The sequence below is a fragment of the Aptenodytes patagonicus genome, chromosome 7 (genome assembly GCF_965638725.1).
Source record: "Aptenodytes patagonicus chromosome 7, bAptPat1.pri.cur, whole genome shotgun sequence".
NCBI classification, from domain to species: Eukaryota; Metazoa; Chordata; class Aves; order Sphenisciformes; family Spheniscidae; genus Aptenodytes; species Aptenodytes patagonicus.
The window spans coordinates 20,857,015-20,881,450 of record NC_134955.1 but is presented as its reverse complement, the minus strand read 5'-3'; the positions used below and the strand labels follow the sequence as shown (position 1 = coordinate 20,881,450).

Sequence of the window (24,436 nt, the reverse complement as noted above, 5' to 3'; positions counted from 1 at the left end):
GGGCAGAAAACCACAGCTGATGGAACAGTGCGGGGGGGGGGGACAACTGGTCCTCCTTTACGTGTGTGCGATCACCCGGAGGAACGGGAACATTTGGGTTGGGATCAGCCACGCGCAGTTAGACGGGAAAAAAAATTAGCCGCGATCTGCGTCGCCTTGAAGAAGCATTTAAAAGCGACCCGTGTCCCCGCAGACGGGGCGCTTTCCTTCCCGGAGAGCAGCGTGCGCCGGGCCCAGCCTGCCCTGCTGCGCTGTCGCCGCCGGGCGCTGGGAAGGCCCCGTCCGCCGACCCTCCCTACGGCTTTTGCGGGGAACGACGGCAGCCCAGCCTTCAGCCCGGCGTGTCACCGCGCGGCACCGCCACCCGCCCGCGCGGGCTGACGAGGTTGAGCTCTGTGAGGGTGTGACGGACCTCCGGAGAGCAAGCGCCCCGGCGGGGCGGGAGGCAGCCACGCGGGCCCAGCCCCCCGCAGGCCTCGCAGCCTCGACAGCCGCACGGCTCGGCGGCTTTTGCGCCCCCCGCAAGCTTGGGGACACCGGCCGAAGGGACAGCGAGCCCCCTGGGGATGTCGGGGGGACGCCCCTGTCAGCCCCGCTTCTGTGGGGCGACCAGGAGCCGCCGGGGCGGGGGCCGGCGCCCCCATCCCCACGGCCCCCCACGGCTCGGCGCTTGTCCGCGGGGACTGAGCTCCCTCCCCTCAGGGCGGTGCGGCCCCGCGGCCCGGCGCACCCCTCCTCCAAAGGTTCGGTCCCGCGGCCCTTCTCCCCCCTCCCCCGAATGGTTCACCCCGCCGCCTCGCTCTTTCCCACCCCTCCTGCCGCACGCGCGCGCGCAGTAGTTCAGTCCCGTGGCCGCCCGTGCCGGCGTCGGCACCGCCGTGACCCGGAAGTGTTCCCGCAACACTTCCGGGACGAGGGGGCTTCCGCCCGTGCAACCCGTTACGCCAGCCCGGCACGGTTATGTGAGCGCCGGGGCCTTCTCCTTGCGTGAGTGCTCAGGGACGGGGGGCTGCTGCGGGGGGCTGCTGCCGGGGCCTGCTTGGGCGGAGGGGGGCGGCGGCGGCGGCGGCCGGGCCGAGGGGGCGGCGCCGGGCCGCGGGCCGGAGTTGCGCGGAGCGGCCGTCCCCCGCCGCGGCGGGCTGCCAGCTCCGGGGGGAAACTGCCCCGCCGCGCTCGGGGTTGCTTATATTTATTTAATTTTGTTCCTGTAAACGTTCTTATTCACTGAGTTATTCTCTGAGTAGTCGCTGGCGGCAGCTGCCTGGCGGCTGTCGGAAGATGCGGCTGAGCGGCGCCGCCGCGGGGGGGGCTGCCTCCGGCCCGGCCTCCTGCCGGGGGTGTTCTCCGGGCTGTCCGGAGCCGCGTTTCTCGTGGAAGCGGTCCCGCGGGGTATAAAGTGGCCGAGCAGGCGGCGACGGCGGCCCTCTGCGCGGGGAGGACCTGCGCGGCGGCGGGGGCCCCGTGCTGGGGAGCGATCCGGAGTGGTGGAGCAGGCAGCTTCCTTTGCTGCTGCAAAGAAGATTTACTAAACAAAACCAAATATTTCTGGCGTCCCACCCCCCGCCCCTTCCCGTTGTTTGTGGTGCACGCGTGAGTGCGTTTGAAGAAGTTATAAGCTATTTCAGCCTTCTGCAGTGAAGTCAGTGGGCCTCTCGGCTAACAAGTAGAAATGAGGTTTTCGTGTAAGCGTTTTTTTAACGCACGTTAGCTTATTGCAAAAGCGTGCTTAGGGTTAAAAACTTTGTCTTGAGGGACCTGTGCTTATTGACAGGTTTTTAAGCTGTGTAACTGGTGCCCTTCATCGTGTGCCCCATGTTCAATAACAGTGGGGTGGGTGTGCTTTTTGTAGTTTAGTTACTGGTTTTCCTGATGGTTGTTGCATGGATGCATTGCTGATATGTTGCAGAGGTGTTTGCTGTGTTGTTTCCTTTCTTGAAGGTCAGTAGGTCTTGGTACCTTTTGTTATGGCTATGCACAAAAAAAAATAATCATAAAAGTGCAGGAGATTTTTGTTTGGGGTTTTTTGTTTGTTTTTGTTTTTTGTTTTTCCCCCAGCCATGTCATAAACAGCAGGGAAAGCTGTAGTTAAAGATGGGAGTGGTGTGAAAGACTGATGCTGAAAGGGAGCTCACCAGTAAGGGTGACTCTTCCTAAGAAAAGAAGCCTGTTAAGAAAGAGGAGGATGTGCAGTGCTGGAGAGTGTTTGATTCACAGCTGGAAACAGAGCCGGTGGCTTCAGGGAATTGCAGGCTGGGAATTGCATAGAGCTTGGCTGCTGCTTTGAATACAGAGGTACGAAATGCCCAGCTGCTCCTCTGGGTAAGATGCTGCACTTCAGAAGTGCCTTTGCAAAGCCTGCATGTTGCTTTGTTTGCATTACAAACTCCCCGAAGAGTGCAGTGTCAGCTCCTGGGGAAGCTTTGGTGGACAGTTTTGGTCCTGGAATTTAGGGTGGCTAAATTTAGGGCACAGCCAGGATGGGGGAAAGATAAGCGCTTCCTTACCTACCCCAGGATTAATTTTCTGTGCCTTACCTGTTAGGTTCTTAGGTGCTTCTATTATTTAAATCGTTGCATGGGCAGTTCTGATAGTGGTATTTAAGAGTTAATCTTTTTGTAGCTTAAACGGGGGAAAATTGGATCTAAATTTAGATTTAGAGGGCTTTTTTAAAGCTCCCTGTGCATGCTAGATTGGCACTGTGTGGCTATAGGCTGTAGGAGTCTCATTAATCTGAATACTTTCCCTGCCTAGTTCCTCTTACTTTTACCTTTGGAATGTGGTGGTGGCAGATACTAGCCACACCATATCCAGATGTTTTCCAACTGCGTACAACCATGACTTTTACAACTTTTATCTTCTTTTCTTTCAGTGTAGCATATGAAATTAGAAACAAAGTCAAATGCTTTCTGATGTGTGACATTGGTTTTCCAGAGGGAACTGAATTGTTTGGTCAATTTGGAAAAACAATCAAACAAACAAACCCAAACCAACAAATAAAGCAGACATGCCAATGAGAACTGAAAGCTCATGTGTTTGAATATTTAGTAGACTTAAATTTAGTTATAAGTGCTCTTTGGAACATGACTGCTCAATAATTGCACATGATATTAGATCAGCATTCAAAACCACCCTGTGAGAAAATCCAGCTGACTTGTTTTCTTTGCCTGTGTATAATCCCAAATGTTACCCAAGTAGATTAAAATAAATGCCTTGTCTAGTAGCTCTTCTGCTTCTAGAAACTAGAAACTACTGTAAGAAGTTGGTGATGGAGGAGATCGGTTGATGCTAGAAAGGAAAGTGCGTATGACTGGAAGAGTCGCTCGCTGTTGTAGGCGGCTCCATCAGCTTCGTGTCAGAATGAGATGGAGCGTGAGTGTATTTTGTAGACCGTGGTTCCTCTGATGGTTAGAAACCTGCACTTGCCTTCTAGCTGGAACATACTCAAAGTACGTTAAAATACCGATTTGTGGTAATGCATAAGGATCTTAGTTCAAAAAACTAAATGTTTACTGAAGTGTTTGTTTGATAAACACTTGTTCTGGAGGAAACATTTAATGTTCTCTGTTCTTAAAGCCAGCAGAAAACCCTGTTGCTAAGACGGCTTGAAGAAAGTATTTGTAATTGCCATTTGATTGTACAATTAAAATTACTTAAGGGAGCTCGATGTAAAAATATAATCTGTCTTAATAGCAAAGCCAGGGCTTACGATTTAAACTGCAGCAGAGCCCATGCTGTGGTAGGCACGCAGCGCTTGGTGCAGACCAGACTTGGCCCTAGTGAGGTTGTGCCTTTGTGGAGGGAACCTAGGGCTGGGGAAAAGCACTGGTGCATGTAAAGTGATCGAACACCTGCCACGCACTCGTTGTTTTTGCAGTTCAATGTTTTATTAAAATATTGTGAGGTTCTTATAAATGAGAATTTGAAAACCGGGGGACGTTAAGGAGGAGTATGGTGTCTGCCTTTAGCAGACCTAGTGTGCAACCTGTAATTCAAGTGCTGGATGTGCTGTGCACAGACTGCAAATGTGCGAATGATGCACCTGCCCTGGGAATTGGAATGGGTTTTTCTGTAAGCAGTGACACCTTGTGTTAGTGGTATTGAGTCCAAAGACAAGGGATCTCTGGCCAGGTTACCCTGCATCTGTTTGCGAGCTGCCTGCTGGGGACGCATCCTAAATTACTCTGAATAGAGTCTTCAAAGTGGGATGCAGAAGAGAGGATCAGCGGATGCAAGAGCCTCTGCTGCTGAAGGGCTGTATGCAGAGTACTGCACACCATGGGATTTTCCAAGTGAGCAAGCAGCGAGGGGTTGGATACAGTGGTGAGGGCAGGTCCTTGGCACCCCCAAAACTGAAAGCAGCTGTAGTTGCCTCAGTCGAATGGCCTTCAGGGATAGCCGGTTGCTTTTTAGCAGTCTGGGCTTTTATGTTACAGAAGTGCATAGTTAAGGTTTGCCTCAGAGGAAGGACTACGATCTCCTTCTTAACAAACTTCTTGGTTTACATAATAATAATAATAAAAATGCTTCCTATCTATTTTGTATCTGCCGGTTCCAGCTTGGGGGGGTTAGAAAAATTCTGTGGTGGTAAATGCTGGAATGAAAGCTGGGCTTTTGTACAGGTGGGTGAGCTCTCTGAAGTTTATCATGAATGTGTTTGTGTTTCACAGTGGCAATTTGTTTGAAATGTCTCCCATCAGCAAAAAAACTTGGAAATGCTGCTTATTGTTCTTAAAAAATAGGAGAACAAGCTCTCATAGTAGGTGTATAGTCAACTTTGGTTTCCTTCTTTTTTGCTTAAGAGCAGCTGCCCAGTTTGGAAAAGGTTGCTCATAAAGTAAGATTTGTGATGTGCTTAAAATCTCAAATTCGCTTCATCTCGCTTGGTTTCTCCTTGTCTATTCCCAGCTATCCACAAAACAGACTTTTTTTACTGACAGGATTTGAAGACTTGATTGTTTGCTGCGATACCAGATTTTCCTTAACTCCGAGTTTTGCCTCCGAGCAAAGTACAAGCTTGCATTTGCAGCATAAATATGTCAGCTTAGATTGTCAAGTCACAAGTGCTGATTTGTTTGCCTCTGTGCTTAAAGGATATCTTTCCGTGGGGTAGCAGGGCGAAAATAACATGGGTAGTTGTTTTATTCCACAGCAGTGAAGAAATTCATGCTGTTTGGAAATGTAGTTAAGTGTATGTTGGTCAGAACTGTGGTTTGTGGGAATCACTTTTAAAAAGAAAAAGATCCTTTCCTCACTGTACTTATGCTTTGCTTTAAGGAGAACTAGGGAGCAGGGGAATGAAGGTTATTGTGGTAGCAGAGTGGAGGCTTATCCACAGTTTCACCCCCGCGGTGGCTTTGGTTGGCCTCCGTGGTCCTCAGTGGCTTGGGAGTGCCATAGCTGGCTGGATGTGGCAGTGACGGGTCAGCAGGAACCCACTCTATTCCCACAACCTGCTGATGGAGAAGTGATAAAGGCAGAGGTTCTGCATAAAATCTAAATGCACTAAGTAAATTCCTCCTACATACATAACAAATGTGCCTGCCGCTGCCCTGCTATGGGACTGGTGCTGCCAGTCTCTGCCCTTATGTATCCTGGCTGTAAAGTTGCCACGAATTTTGCATTGCTGTAGCTAACTTAGCTTTTGGGAGGATATTATATAATTGAGTTTCAGTTTGAATAATTCATACGTACGCACTGCTGAAACTTCAAAAATTCCTAGTGTTTCTTCCTATTTTTTTCAGTTACATCATGGAGTGACTGACTTTTGATGAGTCTGCATGTTTTCAGCCAACATAAATTGTTTCTAAACACACTCCTGTTAACAGTCACAAATTTAGCTAAAAGTTTAAACCTCTATTTAGGCAAGATTCTTACTGAAGTTAGGCAAAATCTTTACCAAGAACTTGGTTGTGTTGAAGCTCAACCTTTTTTCTTTTTAACTTTTTTTTTTCCCTGAGCATTGAAGACTCCATTTGCAGTTTAGTCTGGTTTAGCAAAGCCTACATTTTTAAGGCTCTTAAGTGCAGAGCTGTGCTACGTGGCTCAAAAAGGGAGTGTGCAAGTAAAGATACGCATCAAGAGTACTTGAATAAAACATAATGTTTTGTTCCAAAAATTCTCTTAATATGCAAGATACGTAATGTGGAGCAGGGAGAGTGGGAGAAGAGCACCCGATTGAAACTTCTTTGCCACACTTGTAGAAGAATCCAATTTTTTTTTTTATTGAGATATGACATCTAGCTTTATAAGTGTCAATTAATTGTATTTTTCCATGACTTGCTTATAGAAGCTTGCAGTGATCTGTCTTTCTTAATGCTTTATAGCGTTATATATTAAAAGCTCTGGTTTGATTGTCATTATGAATTTGGATCATGAGACATCTCTCAGTATCTGTCAGTTTTATTGCCCGTCTGTGCTAATGCACAGCAATTAATGTGATTGCATTAATATGCACCAACTCAAGTCTCCTCCTTTCTGTGGAATAATAATTGTGAGGTCTAAGACTTCTCTATTTCGTGACAGGGCTGTGAAAAGGCCTTTTTAAAAAAAGACCTAAAATACATACTCTTTCTTCTTGATTCTTTTCAATTGAGCAAGATATTTTGATTTGAAACACATATTGTTTTCCTGTTAGGCCTTGTTCAAAGGGCCTCTGGTCCCTTTCAGGTTTGCATTTTACTGCTAGTCCACAGGATGTTTTTGGTGTTTGCAGGTTTTCTATTCCTATTTTCAGAGGGGAGTTCTGGTTATACCTTTTTCTGTCATCCAGGAGCCCAAGATAAAGCTGAATCTTTCACCTAAACTGAGTATCGCAAGCAGCTGGTTTCATCTAGCTCAGTAGGGATGTGAAACTTCACGTAACGCTAACTGCTTACCTGTAGCTACCTCTGACTTGAAACTGGGAAAACCAATCAATGGTGTGAGGAGCCTTTGCTGTAGAGCGATGTCCCTTCTACCGTTCACATCTCCGCAGATGCGTTGGAGGCTCTTTGCTGGGCTGATGCCTGCTCTGCTTGTGTAGGTGGTGCACTGTCTCACTGAAGTCTGCCTTCTTGCAGGGAGCAGATTCCCAATGTCCTGCCATGGATGATGACAGCCAGGATGAACTGATAAACAAGCATGCTGTACTAGGCAAGGGCAAAAGACAGAGTCTCACGCTCCTCAGCGAAACAGGTAAATGCAGCCTCTCTGCATGTGCACGTTTATAGTTCTAGGTTGGAGAACCTATTGGTTTAACCTCCAAAGAGAAGTAAAGATATATTTGTGACCATTTTTTTCTTTTTCCCTGAGAATTTTTTTGGTTTGCTTCCTAAATTCTGTATCTCAAACCGCTGGCATGCTTCCCTTGAGTTTCTCAAAAACAGGTGGTTTTGATACCACTGAGGAAATCTGGGGTTTCACTTCATATATAACGTCCCAAGCAGGAGTTCTGGTGTGTCCTTCAGTGTTCTGCCTGTCTGTCTGCATCAAATAGATATTTCTTCTCTTTTGTTTTTAAGAAAGCAATGGTGGAAATAACTGTGATTCAGAAGATGATACTGGAAGTGAGGAGGAAGAAGATGACACTGAGGAAGAGGGAGGTGAGGAGGACAAGGAAGAAAGTGAAGATGAAGAATTAGAAGGTAGGTCTGTTAATGTGCGTTAACGGGCATTTTTTTAATAATTGGAGGAAGAGTGGGATGAAAGCTTTCATCCAGAAATTAACCATGAAATGTAAATCCACAGATGCTGCTGTGTCAAGCTGATGCCCAAATCCTACAGTAATAAACATACAAGTAATATTCCACAATTTCTAAGTTTTTAAAGCATTTGTATGTTTGAAGACTATCCGCTAGCCAAAGTGGTATAATTATAGTCAGTAGGAGTGAACTCTGCCCCAACATGAGTAGAAAAAAAGTAAAAATTGCAGCAGTGGCTCATGCTATTTTTTCACTTATGAAAAGCATGTTTGTTTGTTTGTTTGCTTTGGCATGGAGCTCTAAAGTGAATGTTGTGATGGGGAGTTTTGGAAATAAATTACTGTTGCTGTTAGGCCTAGGGAAGAGGGAAGAAGACTTGACTAATTTTTCTTTGAAAAAGGAGTGTGGATGGTACTTGGGTTTGTTAATTTTACTGAAAATGTACTCTGTAGATGCATGTACTTCTGAAACTGCTGCACTCAAATTATTATTTGGGTAGACAAAAATAGCTTTTTATCACATCTTAAAGCTTGTTGGGAAGGCAAGAGCACAGTTTTCCAAGTTACTAGTTAGACTGATTTGAACACAGACTAAAATGTTGATGCCAGGTGCCAAAAAGCTTTATTAATCCAGCGTTTAGAGTATTCTCTGCTGTGTCCAGACAGGAGAATTCAATAGAAAAGACAAAAGACAAAGGCCCCATTTTCATTATTAAAAAAAAAAACACAACCAAACAAAAAAAAAACCCAAACAAAACAACAACAGCTGTTCCCCCCCAAAAAAAAAAATTTAAAAAAGTGAGACTGTTTTTTAGGTAACTTTTTGCTGCTTCTTGAAAACATCAACTTAATTCACAGGTTTTAGGAAAAGACTAACACACGTCTCTGTATTTTGTATTAAAAATAAAAATACCTTTCAACAATGTGTGCTGAGTGTTTAAAATTAATTTTACTCAAAACTAAGCTTCTTTAAGCAGTCTCCAGCTAGACACCCAGATCCCTTGCCTCTCAAAATCATGATTTACCGGTGAAATCTTTAATCTCTTCTTCTGCAGGTGAGCATATGGCTGCTTCTTGTCCTCTGGAGTGTGTATTTTAAAAAAAAAAAAAAAAAAGTTGGATACATGACAACTTTATTGTAACTTTATTTTTTAACTCCATTGTTCAGTGGTAGCCTGACATATCCTACTCTCTTGTTTTGGTAATCTGTTGTTTTTCTGCTGTCTGTCCTTTTAATCTCTTGCAAGACTAGTCACGCTATCAGGCTTTATTTTTCGCCAGAGTAATCCATTGCTTTTTAGTGAAGGGATTTAGGAAAAAAGAAAACAGCAAAAATTATTGCCTCAAACTAGGGAGGGCTGTGCTTCACCCTTGCAGCCCCATAAAATAAGCTTACTTGGAATTTTCTGTGAACTGGTACCCCATCCTGCCCACCCCCTCTGCCCTCGCTGCTGAAGCCCTGCAGCACACGAGAGTTGTTTTTCATCTCTCACTTTCTAAGATTGCGAAGATGATGATGAAGAGGAGGAAGAGGAAGAAACTGAGTCTGCTGTGGGGGGAATGACTGATTCTCTGAAATTAGAGCCACACATAAACGGAGCGAGCATTTCCTCTGATGAGGATGGTGAAAACTGCCCCATTTGCCTCAACACGTTTAGGGATCAGGCTGTTGGGACTCCTGAGAACTGTTCCCATTACTTCTGCTTGGACTGCATCGTGGAGTGGTCTAAGGTGAGCTGTTTTGTCCCTGATGTCCTGTGGCCTTCTGGTGTGCTCTGCTCTCTTCCCTCTGATCATGCTGTCCTGCTGTAATGAGAACAAAACACTGTAATATTTATATTTGCTTTCTTAAAGTTTTTTACATACACTTGGGTTACTGCTCTATTTGGCAGGATTCATGTTTGTGAAGTGTGATCTGTTTTTCTTGTACCCATCCTGATCTGTTCTGTTCTCTGAAAGCTGTAATGTCATAAGCAAGTGTGTTTCTAGGCATCTAAAATTCTTTTTTTCAAGTCAAGACAACAGTAATACTGGTTTTCTCTGTGTGTATGTGTATATTTCTCTGTATATCTATCTTTATCTCTTGTTGAATTGTGTGTTGTAGCCGTTGGACGGGGGTCTGTTGCGACAGTGAACATTTAAACATAGAAAAGATAAAAGAATACTGACTAAATCAGCAGTTTGCTCTGAATTCAGTTTTCAGTCAGAGTTCCTTGCCACCTAACTGTGTAGTTCCCATAATCACAATCCAGGGTGAGAATTACAACAAAACTTACTGTGCATGCAGCAGTACCAGTGGTAATTAAATCTGAAAAAAGTGGATAAATCACTCTTACTGAATATATTTGTAAGCCACTTCCAGTTGCTCATTTGTCCAAAGAAAGAAAATGCCCGAAAACATCGGCGCTATTTCAAGGCAATGTTTGGAAGAACTTTGATGTTGCTTTGGCAATGGAATAATAATTAAATGACTTCAGAATAATAAATGCTTTTCTAAAAATGCATGTTTTCTCTGATACAATAGGTTGTTTGTAAACCACATAAGTCAGGTTTAAGTACTTAAAATGTCAAGACCAATAGCTGTTAAAATTATTACTACATTAATGCTTATTACATTAATAATTGAGGATTTCCTTTTTAAAAATTGAATCAAGAGATGTGCTTATTAACTGTATGGGGAAATTTTTTTTTCTTTCTTTCTAGAATGCAAACTCCTGTCCAGTGGATCGAATTCTCTTTAAGTACATTAGCATTCGGGCACATTTTGGTGGTAAAATCCTAAAAAAGGTAAGCTTTCTGATGTAGCAAACAGCAAGGCCAACTGCCACAAAATAGCTATTCAAAGGTTTACACTTCTAGCATGTTCATCTGATATTTGGTATCTGGATGAATTATTTCTTTCCTATTTTGAGATTGCCTTTTAAGGTGCTGTTACAATTTGTCTTCCTCTGTAACCACGTTTGTGTGGGTTGAAGTGTGACATCGTTTCTGATGGCAAGAAGGGTGGTTTTCATAACTGCCTCTTTTGCATAATGGACATTTGACTCTAAGTTGTTCTGCATTGGTAAGCCTGTCCACGTGGGGAAAGTGCCCCGCATGCTGCAAGTGCTGTTATAATACGAATAGGAATAATCTAGGTTATACATGATCTCTTCCTTATGTCTTGCTACCAGCTATACTGTGTAGCAGTTGGGTTTGTAAGGGGAGAGAGACACAAGGCAATAGTAGAGCTCTTAAAGGCACAGGTTGAGTATGCTAGTAGTCTCTCACAAAAGAATATTGAAGAGCTGTCATTGCTCTTTATTAATATCAGAAACATGTTGGGTTTCAGGGGACGTTTAGGAGTTTGATGCTCTGTTTTCGTAAACTGGTGGTTTATTACTAAGTGTTTGCATTTTAACAGAAGTGTGAATTAACATTTAAATCATATGTTTGGGGGGAAAAAGCTAAGCTTGCTCTCTTTTGTCTTGTTTTTTGGGGTTTTTTTGTTCGTTTGACTACTTTTCATCTGATTTGGGAATTTTGGTTTCGCCTGTTCTTAAAATGGTGTTTTCTATAGATGTTGGTGTCTGACAGTAGACAAGTTCAGTAGGTGTTTTCAAGCATTTGATCATGTCCTAGATGTATTGAATGAACTAAATGAAAGTTCTGGTATGTAACAGCCATTTTGGTTCATTCACTTTTAGATTTTGTTGCAGGTACTGTTAATGTGATAATAGATTTTAAAAAGTGCCACATTCTGCATAAAATGTGAATCCCTCTTTTGTTTAGATTCCTGTTGAGAACACGAAAACTCAGGGTAATGATGGAGAGGATGATCCAACCTTCTGTGAGGTGTGTGGCAGAAGTGACCGCGAGGATCGCCTGCTGCTGTGTGACGGCTGTGATGCAGGGTAAGAAAGGTTGAAATGAATATAGCACCTGCATGATTGCAGATGGCGCTGCAGGGCTGGCCAGTGTTTGGTGCACAGGCACTATCTGGTCTGTAGGCTGCCCCTTGCTGCTCTCTTCAGGCTCATCACGTGGCCAGACTTGTATCCATGTGCTTATAGTGCAGACATCCCCATGATGTGATGGATCTGTTTCTGGTCATGTAGCAGCGTATGTGTGGAGAGTCCTGCACACATCAGTGCTGCAGACCACCAAAACAGGTGACCATACCTTCAAGTGATGAAGATATTTGTGCTCATCCATGCAACATCTGGGTGCATGGAGGGTAAAAAACATTTATCTTTTATGTCTCCTTGAGAGGGTGCATGACTTGTCCCAACTGACTGGGCATTAGTGCTGTGCAGGAGAAGTGCTTAAGATTCAGTTTCGTGAAATTTTGAGATCTCTTCTTTATAGCCACAGCTATTAAATGATTCCCTTACTCTTGCTTACTTCTGTCTCTGCCTAACATTTTTTTTTCCCCTCCTTGATTAATAAAATAAGTGTTTAAGTAGAGGCATCAAGATACTTGAACACAACTTTGGGCCTACAGTCTTCTGCTAGAATTTAAAGCTCTTATACTGTTTAATCGGTCTTGCAGCATTGTCAGTTTGATGTCAAAAGTTACCCATTGAACAAAGAGAGATACTTGATTGCAATGAGTATGTAAAATAATCTTTCAAAAATGACTTCTAGCAAGCTAACTAGACATCTGGTAAGTCTCGTTTTGTCTTTGTGTTCTGTAGTGTCCATATACACTGATTCACCTTCTGGAGAAGAGACAAAATCAGGAATGCTAAATATTGTTAAGCGTGTCATCAGAACACTGAGTTTAAAATACTTAACCAAAACCAGTGTTTCATAGGTCTTATCTGAAGTCATGTCTTTCAGTTGTTTCTGAACTTTCATAAGCCTTATCTGAACCTTGTCTGACCTGACACTAGAGTTGAAAATTTCATCAGTTATTTTTACCAACAATTCTAAAGCCAATGGAGTCATCCTGTCTTTCCATTGCTTTTAGCTAGATGTGGCTTTCCACAATGTTTAAACTGTGTGGTATAATGCTGTTTACTTAAACCGTAACTTAAATTCATAAGATATCAAATCTTTTTCCATTGAAACCATTTTCAGGTAAGACTTACTGGAATGTGACAACCTAACTTTCTGAACTGTGTAACAATAGCATTAAGATTGCTATGAATACAAAAGTGCACATGTCTAGACACTTGAACAAACAGTAGAAAAAGGGTTAATTGCATTAATGGTGTGACACATCAATGTGTGACTTCATTCAGGTTACCAAGTAGCAAGAAGAGTAACGCTGATATAGAGACGGGTGTCAAGAAGATGAAGAATAGGGCTACATCCATAACCAAAAGTCCTTAATTTCACAGATCTCATTTTTCTTATTGTTTGTGAGGACTGAGACAAAATAATGAGGCAGAAGGTCCCCAAAAGCATCCATTCATTCCTTAAAGGTACATGAAAGAAGTCCGAAATTAGTTCTTCGCTGCCAGTCACAGAGCCCAAGAGATGTGTTAAGGACTTCATAGGCAGTGTCTCTTGCACTCTGCATTGCCCACAAATAATCCTGGCCAGACTGCTTGGGCACACAGAGTCTTTGTGCTTGTGAGTGGGTGGGGTACAAGAGTGCAAGTATAGAATCATAGAATAGTTTAGGTTGGAAAAGACCCTTGAGATCATCAAGTCCAAGCGTAAACCTAGCACTGCCAAGTCCACCACTAAACCATGTCCCTAAGCACCACATCTACACATCTTTTAAATGCCTCCAGGTATGGTGACTCAACCACTTCCCTGGGCAGCCTCTTCCAATGCTTAATAACCCTTTCAGTGAAGAAATTTTTCCTAATATCCAATCTAAACCTCCCCTGGCGCAACTTGAGGCCATTTCCTCTCATCCTATCGCTAGTTACTTGGGAGAAGAGACTGACTCCCACCTTGCTACAACCTCCTTTCAGGTAGTTGTAGAGGGCAATAAGGTCTCCCCTGAGCCTCCTTTTCTCCAGGCTAAACAACCCCAGTTCCCTCAGCCGCTCCTCATAAGACTTGTTCTCTAGAGCCTTCACCAGCTTCGTTGCCCTTCTTGGGACATGCTCCAGCACCTCAATGTCTTTCTTGCAGCGAGGGGCCAAAACTGAACACAGTATTTGAGGTGTGGCCTCACCAGTGCCGAGTACAGGGGGACAATCACTTCCCTAGTCCTGCTGGCCACACTATTTCTGATACAAGCCAGGATGCCATTCGCCTTCTTGGCCACCTGGGCACACTGCTGGCTCATGTTCAGCTGGCTGTCAACCAGCACCCCCACGTCCTTTACTGCTGGGCAGCTTTCCAGCCACTCTTCCCCAAGCCTGTAGTGTTGCATGGGGTTGTTGTGACCCAAGTGCAGGACCCGGCACTTGGCCTTATTGAATCTCATACAGTTGGCCTCGGCCCATCAATCCAGCCTGTCCAGGTCCCTCTGCAGAGCCTTCCTACCCTCGAGCAGATCAACACTCCCGGCCAAATTGGTGTCATCTGCAAACTTACTGAGGGTGCACTCGATGCCCTCGTCCAGATCATTGATAAAGATATTAAACAGAACTGGCCCCAAAACTGAGCCCTGGGGAGTACCACTTGTGACCAGCACCAACTGGATTTAACTCCATTCACAACTCTTTGGGCCCGGCCATCCAGCCAGTTTTTTACCCAGCAAAGAGTACACCCATCCAAGCCACGAGCAGCCAGTTTCTCCAGGAGAATGCTGTGGGAGATGGTGTCAAAGGCTTTATCTAAAGTCCAGGTAAAACAACATCCTCAGTCTTTCCCTTGTCCACTAAGCGGGTCGCCTTGTCATAGAAGGAGATCAGGTTAGTCAAGCAGGACCTGCCTTTCATAAACCCATGCTGACTGGGCCTGATCACCTGGTTGTCCTGTACGTGCCATGTGATGGCACTCAAGGTGGTCTGCTCCATAACCTTCCCCGGCACCAAGGTCAGACTGACAGGTCTGTAGTTCCCTGGATCCTCCTTCTGGCCCTTCTTGTAGATGGGCATCACATTTGCTAACCTCATCTGGGACCTCCCAGGTTAGCCAGGACTGCTGATAAATGATTGAAAGTGGCTTGGTGAGTGCTTCTGCCAGCTCCCTCAGTACCCTTGGGTGGATCCCATCTGGCCCCATAGACTTGTGTGTGTCTAAGTGGTGTAGCAGATCGCTAACAATTTCCCCTTGGATTATGGGGGCTTGATTCTGCTCCCCGTCGCTGTCTTCCAGCTCAGGGGGCTGGGTACCCGGAGAACAACTGGTCTTACTATTAAAGAAGACTGAGGCAAAGAAGGCATTAAGTACCTCAGCCTTTTCCTCAGCCTTTGTCACTACACTTCCCCCCCTCCCCCCAATAAAGGATGGAGATTCTCCTTAACCCTCCTTTTGTTGCTAATGTATTTATAGAAACATTTTTTATTGTCTTTTATGGCAGTAGCCAGATGAAGTTCTAGTTGGGCTTTGGCCCTTCTAATTTTCTCCCTGCATAACCTCACGACATCCTTGTAGTCCTCCTGAGTTGCCTGCCCCTTCTTCCAAAGGTCATAAACTCGCCTTTTTTTCCTGAGTTCCAGCCAAAGCTCTCTGTTCAGCCAGGCTGGTCTTCTTCCCTGCCAGCTCATCTTTCGGCACATGAGGACAGCCTCCTCCTGTGCCTTTAAGATTTCCTTCTTGAAGAATGTCCAGCCTTCCTGGACTCCTTTGCCCTTCAGGACTGCTCCCCAAGGGACTCTGTCAACCAGGCTCCTAAACAGGCCAAAGTCTGCCCTCCGGAAGTCCAAGGTAGCAGTTCTGCTGACCCCCCTCCTTACTTCTCTGAGAATCGAAAACTCTGTCATTTTGTGATCACTATGCCCAAGACAGCCTCACATCACCCACAAGTCCTTCTCTGTTCACAAACAACAGGTCCAGCGGGGCGCCTTCCCTAGTTGGCTCACTCACCAGCTGTGTCAGGAAGTTATCTTCCACACACTCCAGGAACCTCCTAGACTGTCTCCTCTCTGCTGTATTGTATTTCCAGCAGACATCTGGTAAGTTGAAGTCCCCCATGAGAACAAGGGCTAGCGGTTGTGAGAGCTCTCCCAGCTGCTTATTGAATATTTCGTCTGCTTCTTCATCCTGGTTGGGTGGTCTATAATAGACTCCCACCATGTTATCTGCCTTGTTGGCCTTCCCCCTGATTCCTACCCATAAACACTCAACCCTCTCATCACCATCATTAAGCTTTAGACAACCAAAACACTCTGTAATGTACACCACCTCTCCTTCCTTGCCTATGCCTTCTGAAGAGTTTATAGCCATCCATTGCAGTGTTGTGTGAGTCATCCCACCATGTTTCCGTGATGGCCACCATGTCATAGTTTTCCTGCTGCACAATGGCTTCCAGCTCCTTCTGTTTGTTGCCCATGCTGTGTGCATTGGTGTAGATGTACTTCAGTTGGGCTATTGATCTTTTCTGGGGGAGAAGCTCCAGTTCCTTACATGACCATTCTCAGGTGCTTCCATGGTTTCTAACAACATCCATAACCTTTGCGTCTTTGCTGCCGCATGGATCTCCATCCCCTGCCTACACCGAGACAGCAGACCGAAGGACCTCGCTAGCACATCCTCCCTCAAACATTGACGTGCCGCCCCCAGGCTTATCTCTAGTGAGACTGGTTTTATCCCTTTCCTCCTTCAAATCTAGTTCAAAGCTCTTTCAATGAGCCCTGCTAACTCCTGTGCAAAGATCCTTTTCCCCCTTTGAGGCAGGTGTACCCCGTCTGTATTGTGTAGACTGACCCATGATCAAAAAAACCAAAATCCTGCCAGTGACACCAGGCTCGGAGCCAGGTATTGATCTGCTGGCTCTTCCTGTTTCTTCCCTCATCGTTCCCTGCAACTGGAGGGATAGAGGAGAAAACTGCTTGTGCTTCTGATCCCTTAACCAGTCGTCCCAAGGCCCTGAAGTCTCTCTTGCTTGCCCTTGGACTTCTTGTTGCAACTTCGTTGCTGCCTACCTGAAAAATCAATAATGGATAATAATCTGAGGGCCGTACCAGGGTAGGAAGCTTTCTGTTCACATCTTTAACCCGGGTCCCAGGGAGGCAGCAGACTTCCCTAAGAAGTAGGTCCGGTCTGCATATTGGGCCTTCTGTTCCCTTCAGAAGGGAGTCTCCTATGACAATGACCCATCTTTTTTCTTTATGGAAGCAGTTTTGACACAGGGTGTAGGCTGACTTAACCTTGGCGACACCTCCAAGCTAGATGAACCATCATCCTCGTTATTGTTCAGTTCCACTCGCACAGCCTCATACCTATTACGCAAGGGCACCTGGGAAGGTGGGGTAATCACAGAGGAGACATACTTGCTGCGCCAGGCAGCAGGTAAATGAACCTGAGAGAGTGAGTGTGAGTAAAATCAATTTACTTCGAGGTTTTGGGGTTTTTTTTCTAAAACAAGTATCACCTTATCGTTCTATAAGATCTGGCATCAAGTTTTGTTATGATGATTTTCTGTGTGGTGAGGTTCTTTCCCTATCCAGGGGACCCTAGATAGCTGTTGCAATAGGTTCTCCAGTGTCCAAAGTTTTAGGGGTGAAAGTCTTTGCTTGTCAAGTGGGTCATAACGTGACTTCAGAACTCCCAGAGATAAGTTGAAAAGTATATAATGAAATTCTTGCTACAAGTACTTTTGTTAGGACTTTGGCCTGAAGCTAACAATGTTACGTATGAGAATACTACTTTGGGGAAATGATCTCATTCCTGGTAGCTGGCAGTTGGAGAATGAATTCTCCCAGAGAAGGAAAATACTTTGCTACTCTAATTTTAAAGTAATGATTTGTTGCAAACATAATTTTTCAACTTCATCTTCTTAAGTCTGTGAAAGAGTGTCAAATCTCATTTGCTAAGGTGTACCCTTTCATGCAAGAAGGACATGATATTCCATTTTGTATTGACAAGTAATATATTTTAGTATAAACATAATATTGGCAGTTTTGACAGTTTAGCTGCAAATTGAGTTTATCACAAAGTGGTTGGCAAGAGGTTTGAAAGACACAGTCTGAAGTTGGGGTGGTGGGTGGAAGGTAGATTAACAGCTGTAGTCTCTCTGTGGGTTTTTTTTGTATTGCTATAAAATGCAATTAGAGCATCAGATGGATGTTCCTTCCCTTTTCTTACTCTGTGGCCAGGCACTGAGATATGTTATCAGGCAGTGAATTTTGGCATGGGAAGGTGAAACAGAGCTTCACTCTTTTTCCTTTACTTATTTCAGAGTTAAACACTGTACATCAGGAGTAACAATAGGGTTTCCCCTTTTAGAAAAAGAACAAAGTTGGTCATAGGAATACTGCTAATTTGAAGCTGAAACTCTGACTTGAAGGCTGTGGTCTCCCCGTGTCCTTTGCCTAGGGAAGTTGGTCTAAGCACTTGGTTTTCATGGGAAGTATCTCATTTACTTGGGAAATCTGTTTTAATTCTTTTTAGGAGTGTAACTTGAACACGAGTTGCTTCAAAAAAATCTGTGCTACTAACACATGTCGCTTTGGCTGGGTTTTAATTGCTGAAAATGGAATTGAACAGATTACAGAACCCAAGTTGGGTAATGTTGAAAGGCTTTCCTGGGTAGCTTCTCTGTAAGTGGTTGGTGAGACTGTTTGTTTGGTCTAGCTGCTCAGCCTGTTGGGTAGAGAACATTTCGAAAGGCCTACCTAAGGGAGTATCACGCTCTCTTCTTTCCCTTTGAGCTTTGATAAGGACGAGCACAGTTCTCAGTTGGATGTTATTTGGAAGTCAGTGTGGTTAGTCTCCAGTCCTGCAAGCAGCTGTATGAAGTCAGTGACTGACCAATGCTCTGCAACCTAGCTTGTGCAGTTACACAGAAATCCTTATCACCAGTTGTCTTAATCATGCCAGGTATATGTGGGATGCAATGCGTTTATTCAACGTAACAAGGCATTACAGTTGACCTGTGTCTAGTCATGCAAAATAAAATGTTCATAAGTACCAGTAACGTTAATACTATGTTGGTTTGCAGGAAACTGATGTTGTTTCCTGATTGCCTGTCTCCCCAGCACCACAATACTTCTCTCCTTTCTCTTTGACACCATCAGTTTTGCATCTGCACATTTCTTGCAGCTTGGGTTCAAATGACAAGCAATACACCACACAGCAAGGGAAAAACGCTCACTTTTCTGAGCTTTTTTGAGCCTAAAGTGATCAAAATATCATCTGGAATTGAAGACCCTTATATAACTATCAGGTAGCATTGTTTCTCTGGAGTTCGGTAGAAGTAGATGTGTAGACCGTAGTTTCAAGCTTAAGAAAATGTGTCCACCTTATGTAGCATGTGGATAGAGGTAAAAGGCTCTCTTCCCTTGGTAAGGAGCACATTGTTTGAATTTTTTTTTCTTTTTTTCCTTTTCTTAAGGTATCACATGGAATGCCTTAATCCACCTCTGAGTGAAGTCCCTGTAGATGAATGGTTCTGTCCAGCCTGTGCCCCCATGGGTGTCAGTGCTGCTGCAGGTAAGGGTTTCGTGGTATCCATTCAAAGTAAATATTTTTCTCCTGACTTAGATGATGTGAAGCATGTGCTGTTTTGAAGAGATATTTAACCCCTGGTTTTATCTGTTTTAAATAATTGTTTTGATAGGCATTCTATCTTGAACCTAAAGAGTTGACTTGAACTCTCGACTGATAAGAGGATCTTGTTTATTAAGATTTTCATCTGCAGTTACTACCTGTGGAACTGCTTCTTATAAGCATTCTTTTACCTTCCTGAGGCAAGCCCGGCACCTTAGTGCAATTGCATTGTATTACATTGGAAAGATTTTATTAGTATCCTGACCTCAGATTGCCAAGGTAGCAGCAATTTCTGTTACCTAGAAAATCATCTTTCTGTGTAACAGTCTGAAGCAGTGGTGTCTGTGCTCATTTCCTTTTGAGAGGATAACGTCTGCCTTTGGAGGTGATAGGTTTAAGAAAGGGAATACTGATTTTTTTTTTTTTTTTTTTTTTTTGTCCAAAATTCTTGAAAGGCTTTCACCTGTAGAAAGACAAGTGACCTGGGCATCTTTTCTTTCAAGATACAGATCATGTCAGTGAAGAAGAGGTTGCTGCCCTCATGGCTGATGTTATTCCTACCACCAGTAGGCTACGCCCTCATGTCCGAACCCGAGCTATAGCCAGAACTCGGCAGAGCGAACGAGTTAGGGCAACAGTGAACAGAAACCGGATAACAACAGCGCAACAAATTCAGGTATTTAGGAGCATTTGCTAATGAGCCTCTAGAAGAACCTTCTGGAAGAGTTGAAATAAGTCCCCCCTTAAGTAGCTCAGTTGTCTGTGTTGACTGTCCATAGCACAATGGTTAGTAGTTGTGCAGTTCTTTTAAATTCAGATGTAGAACATGTGCAAATTGAGTGCAGCACATGACCAAGACTCTCTGTTTTGAAATCTGCAGTAGCTTCCTTTCTTAATCTGCATTTTTGTCACCTCAGCTGTGAGCAAAATTGTATTTTTATTCCCAGTGACTGTTAATGCACAGTTTGTGCACCACTTCTGCCTTTTAGCATGCTTTTTTGCGGAGACAGGGCATATTTATTTGACACTTGTGTATTTGCTTGTTTGTCCTCCTACCCCCTTTCTGATAGCGGTAGAACCTGTTGACCACCTTCAGCCAAATTGAAGAGAAAAATTTAGTATTTTTAAGATTTCTATGTTTGTGAAAATCAGCCTCTTACTGAAAAAACCCAGATGCTAGTGTCCTCGATGATGTGGCACTGTGAGTTCAACCACACTAACAGGTACCAGAGAATCTATGCAAGAAAGTATCCCTCAAATCCTTTACTCATTGAACTGTTTACTGAAGATGACTGCAGCAGAGATGTTTCTGGATGTTTCTGTTGGCTGGGATAATTAACCATCCTTTAGGTAATAATTAGTACGCTGCAAACTGAGAACTTTCAAACTTGGGGATCTCCTGCCTGCTTTGCCCTCTGGCTTTAGCGAAAGCACTCTACCTGTCACTTGCATAAATATAAAAAGCCTTAAATTGCACAGGAGCATATGGTGACTTAGTGTGGTAGCAGAGCCTGTAAATAACCTCCATGGGACTAGTGATACGTTAATTGGTTCTTCATTAATGCTGCTGTTGAATTTGGTAGAAACAATGTGAAATCCTACAACTTTAGAAAGGAAGAGGAGGATCTGACTTGACATGGTAAAAATTGTTGGGCATGGTCAACCATGGGAATAGGTTGCTTGGACAGTTTTTGAAATCTCTATCTTTGGTGGCTTTCAGCACCTGCCTGAAGAAAGGCCTAACCAACCTGGATTGAATTCAGTGTTGACCAGTGAAAGAAAGGTCAGACCCTTCTAAGGGACACCCCGAGATCCTGTCCAACCTGAATTACTCCATGATTCTATGAAAATAAACTTGGTTTCATCTGACTATTGTCAGCCATTTTGGTTTTGATTGTATTAAGCCAGTTTTTTTCCAAAGATAGGAAAATGTAGAAAAGAGGGAGAAGGGAAGAGTGGATAAAACTAAGTATTTCTTCAAGTTGGTCTGTTGGCCGTGGACTTCAGGTTGGGTCCACTATAAAGGCTGTCCTTGGAGTGTGAAGTGTAGACTGGGAAAAGACTGAGCTGGCAGTAGGAGGTCTGGCAGATTAAGCTTGCCCTTGTAATCCAGTTGTAAAGGTCAGGCAAGAAAGAAAAAGGAAATGCACTTGAGATTGTGAAGTGCCTCAACTTCATGAGCTACACTTCTATGTTCTGTAACTTCAGGCAGAAGAAATAAAGGTAAATAAGGACAGGCTTAAGGGAAGCAAAACAAAATGCCAAAATCTGGGGGGAAAAGTGGAGGTTTTCCATTATCTTACCTTCCTGCTGGTTGGGAAGAACAGTCTACTGTTAATTAGCTCCCCGGAATTTACCTGTTGAATTTCTCTTCAAAATCATTGTAAGTGGGAGGAGAGAAATTTGTAGCACATCTCAAATGATCTGAATTACAGCAGTAAGTACAGTTTGAAATAGGTGTCATGAACGAAGATCTAGCTCGCCTTAAGTTTTTTATCATGCTTTTTTCCCTTGATTTAAGGACTTCCCAGACTGTTTCAGCAGTCCTTAAATTAATGTTCTCCATGGTGGAGGTCATCTTATTTCACTGCCAACCCCCCTGTCTCCAAACCCAGGCCTTTTAATTTCAACTTTAGAAGAATTAATAAAATAGAAAAACTTGATGAACAATTTGATGCATTGTTGTTAAGAAATTACATCTGAGTTGTCAGGGCTATATGTTGAAAAAAATAACTGTAGAAGAGTATTGTTTGAGGTGGAAGGCTGTGCAAAGTAACTGCTAGTGCTTTTCTTTCTTTCCCTACCTGTTGTTTTAGCAATAGCGTGTAGCTGTCTCCTGCAGATGAGAGAGGAGGTGCCTGGGGACTTTACTGTTGCATAGTAGTGTAAGCCTGGGAGCCCAATACTTCCCATTCAAGAAGCCATTCCTAGCTCCACCTCTCAATCTGCGGAGATTATTACAAACTATACCTAGAAAGGCACTATTACTTACTCCCTTTGTCGCTGAATAAAAGTACATCTTATTCTATCTCGTACCTTGAGTTGACTGAAGCTTAATTCCTCTGGTTAAGGAGTGTGTAAGCTCTTGTCCTCAAAGCATAGAGAGATGCTGATTCCAGATCCTTGGAAAGCTTTAGTATTCAGGGAAGCAGTTTGTTTTGTAATTCATCTGTTGTTCTGTGGGTGCCTAAACTAGTGGTGGTTAACTAGATGCACTGCTTTAGGTCCTTCTAGAAAAATAAATATGTTTAGGCTAATGTTCAGGGCTTTCTTTACTCCATCCTGTTCTCCTCCAAATCAGAGAACCTTATGTAGTATTTATTGGCACCCACGATACTTAAAACAATGGCATTCTAATAAAAATAGCTCAGTAAAATAGTTTGGCGTATGCATTAGTGATACTAACAGAGAAGCCTGGTGAAATTACTTCCATAGTAAGATGAATTGAAGTATATATTTCTGTTGGCATATTCTATCTTCAAACATTTTGCAGTTTGAAGCTTCTTTGCCACTGCAAGATACTGTAAAGCCATTCTCCTCTAGTGTTCGTGCCACATACACATTTCGTAAATGTACAAGGATCTGATGCATATGCTTTGGTAGAAAGTAAGGACAGTGAATAATCTGTAACATCAGAGGCGTTTTTGCATCTACTACACTCATATGAAACTTTATTAATTCTTGATGCATTGTAGTTGCTTGAAGAAAGGAGAAGGGGGTAGGGAAGATGTCCCTGCCCATGGCAGGGGGGTTGGACTATATGATCTTTAAAGGTCCCTTCCAACCCAAACCATTCTATGATTCTATGACATTTTAGGAACACAGTTGGTGTGGGCATGGCAAACTTAACATAGCTGTTGAAAGAAGCCTGCTCTTAATGTCTTTTCAACCGAAGGAAGGAACAAACCTGTGCTATGTTTGCTCAGGAAGGAGGCTTTGAGTTCACATTCTGAGGCTGGTGGTTCAGAATCCATATGCTTCAAATGTGTTTGTTTAAATGTGGTTGACCCTTGAGTATAGAGAGGAAGAGGAATTTGAACCTTGTAGGAGCAGCCCCTGCTTATCGCAATGAAGTGATGCTCTGGAGGAGGACTCTCACCTGCCATTTCAGTGAGTTACCTGGGGTGTGTGTTTGAAATGTTGCCTCTGGACATGTTTCACAGCATTAGGTAAATCTGACCTAAAGAATGAGGAGTGTAAGACAGGAGACCTGTACTGTGTTGGCTTTTAGTCTTTGCTCATCGCGCTTTGCTGCATGAGCCAGCAGTCAGTTAGGTGGATTTGGAAAAGTTCTTAAGTGAACTTTTTCATTAAGGAAATGTCAATCTCGGGAATTGTTCTCATTTAAAGAGTCAGAGTTAGGCTAGCCATGACTTGTAATACTGAGGGAGGCTGAAGAGCAAGGTCATGTTCTCCTTAATATGACAGTCAGTAGGTGAGAAAGGTGACGTAATTGCTTAACTGGCAGCTTGGTGACATGAGTGCTTCTCATTCAAATCTCAAATCCATTCTTCATAAAATGCTTTTATAACTAACTTGTTGCTGACCTTTAGATGCCTGTATCGTGTAACTTCTAATCCCCCATGCAGCACGTGCCAAGGTACCTCATGTCCTCTCTTCTGGATGAAACAATTGAGGCAGTTGTAGCAGGCCTAAACACAGCCATCTACCAACGTCCTCTTACACCGGGGGCTCCTACTAGGCAGAAACGAAAAACAGGTAAGGGGACACCTTCCGTGGTTTCCACCTGCAAGAATAAAAGCTTTGGGAAGATAAGCCTGAATCATACAAAATACTCTAGATCATCTGTATGCTGCCACACCTGTGCAGCTACAGAAGTATACCACGTGCATTTTCTTCTTTCCCCATACTGCCTCTGCCCAGAAGTGTCTTGAAGGTTGCTTTTAAATAAATCCTAATGATTTTACTTTTTCTGCTCTGCTGTTTTATACTGTTGCAGCACACTGTAGGTCTCTTTGAGCTGCTTTGTGTGCCATGGGGGAATGAAAAAGGGAGTACAGCATAAAATGCACTGCCAGCACTTAGCCCGATACTTGGTTGTCTTTTGTCCCATCAGGTAGGAGGAAGAAAGTAGGAGGCAAAAAAAGAACTCAGACAAAATCTTCTGCTGGGAAGAAGAGTTCAGGGACACAGCTGAAGAGACGCAAGCGTCTGATAAAGAAAAGGGGGAAAAAGATGAGAGTAAGATCACATGTG

General features: G+C 43.9%; 1 protein-coding gene across 2 annotated transcripts in view; it reads left to right on the top strand.

Moving 5' to 3' along the window:
• The first annotated feature begins 891 nt into the window (after positions 1 to 891).
• The window catches only part of PHRF1 (PHD and ring finger domains 1), a 36,634-nt gene continuing 13,089 nt past the window's right edge, over positions 892 to 24,436 (top strand). For both annotated transcript variants that reach the window (XM_076344268.1, XM_076344267.1), the window contains exons 1-10: positions 892 to 987; positions 7,059 to 7,173; positions 7,500 to 7,622; positions 9,180 to 9,409; positions 10,382 to 10,465; positions 11,450 to 11,571; positions 19,065 to 19,162; positions 19,723 to 19,895; positions 23,809 to 23,938; positions 24,297 to 24,433. In XM_076344268.1, the coding sequence (XP_076200383.1) occupies positions 7,083 to 7,173; positions 7,500 to 7,622; positions 9,180 to 9,409; positions 10,382 to 10,465; positions 11,450 to 11,571; positions 19,065 to 19,162; positions 19,723 to 19,895; positions 23,809 to 23,938; positions 24,297 to 24,433 (1,188 nt within the window). In that variant the 5' untranslated portion in view covers positions 892 to 987; positions 7,059 to 7,082. The remainder of the gene's footprint in view (positions 988 to 7,058; positions 7,174 to 7,499; positions 7,623 to 9,179; positions 9,410 to 10,381; positions 10,466 to 11,449; positions 11,572 to 19,064; positions 19,163 to 19,722; positions 19,896 to 23,808; positions 23,939 to 24,296; positions 24,434 to 24,436) is intronic.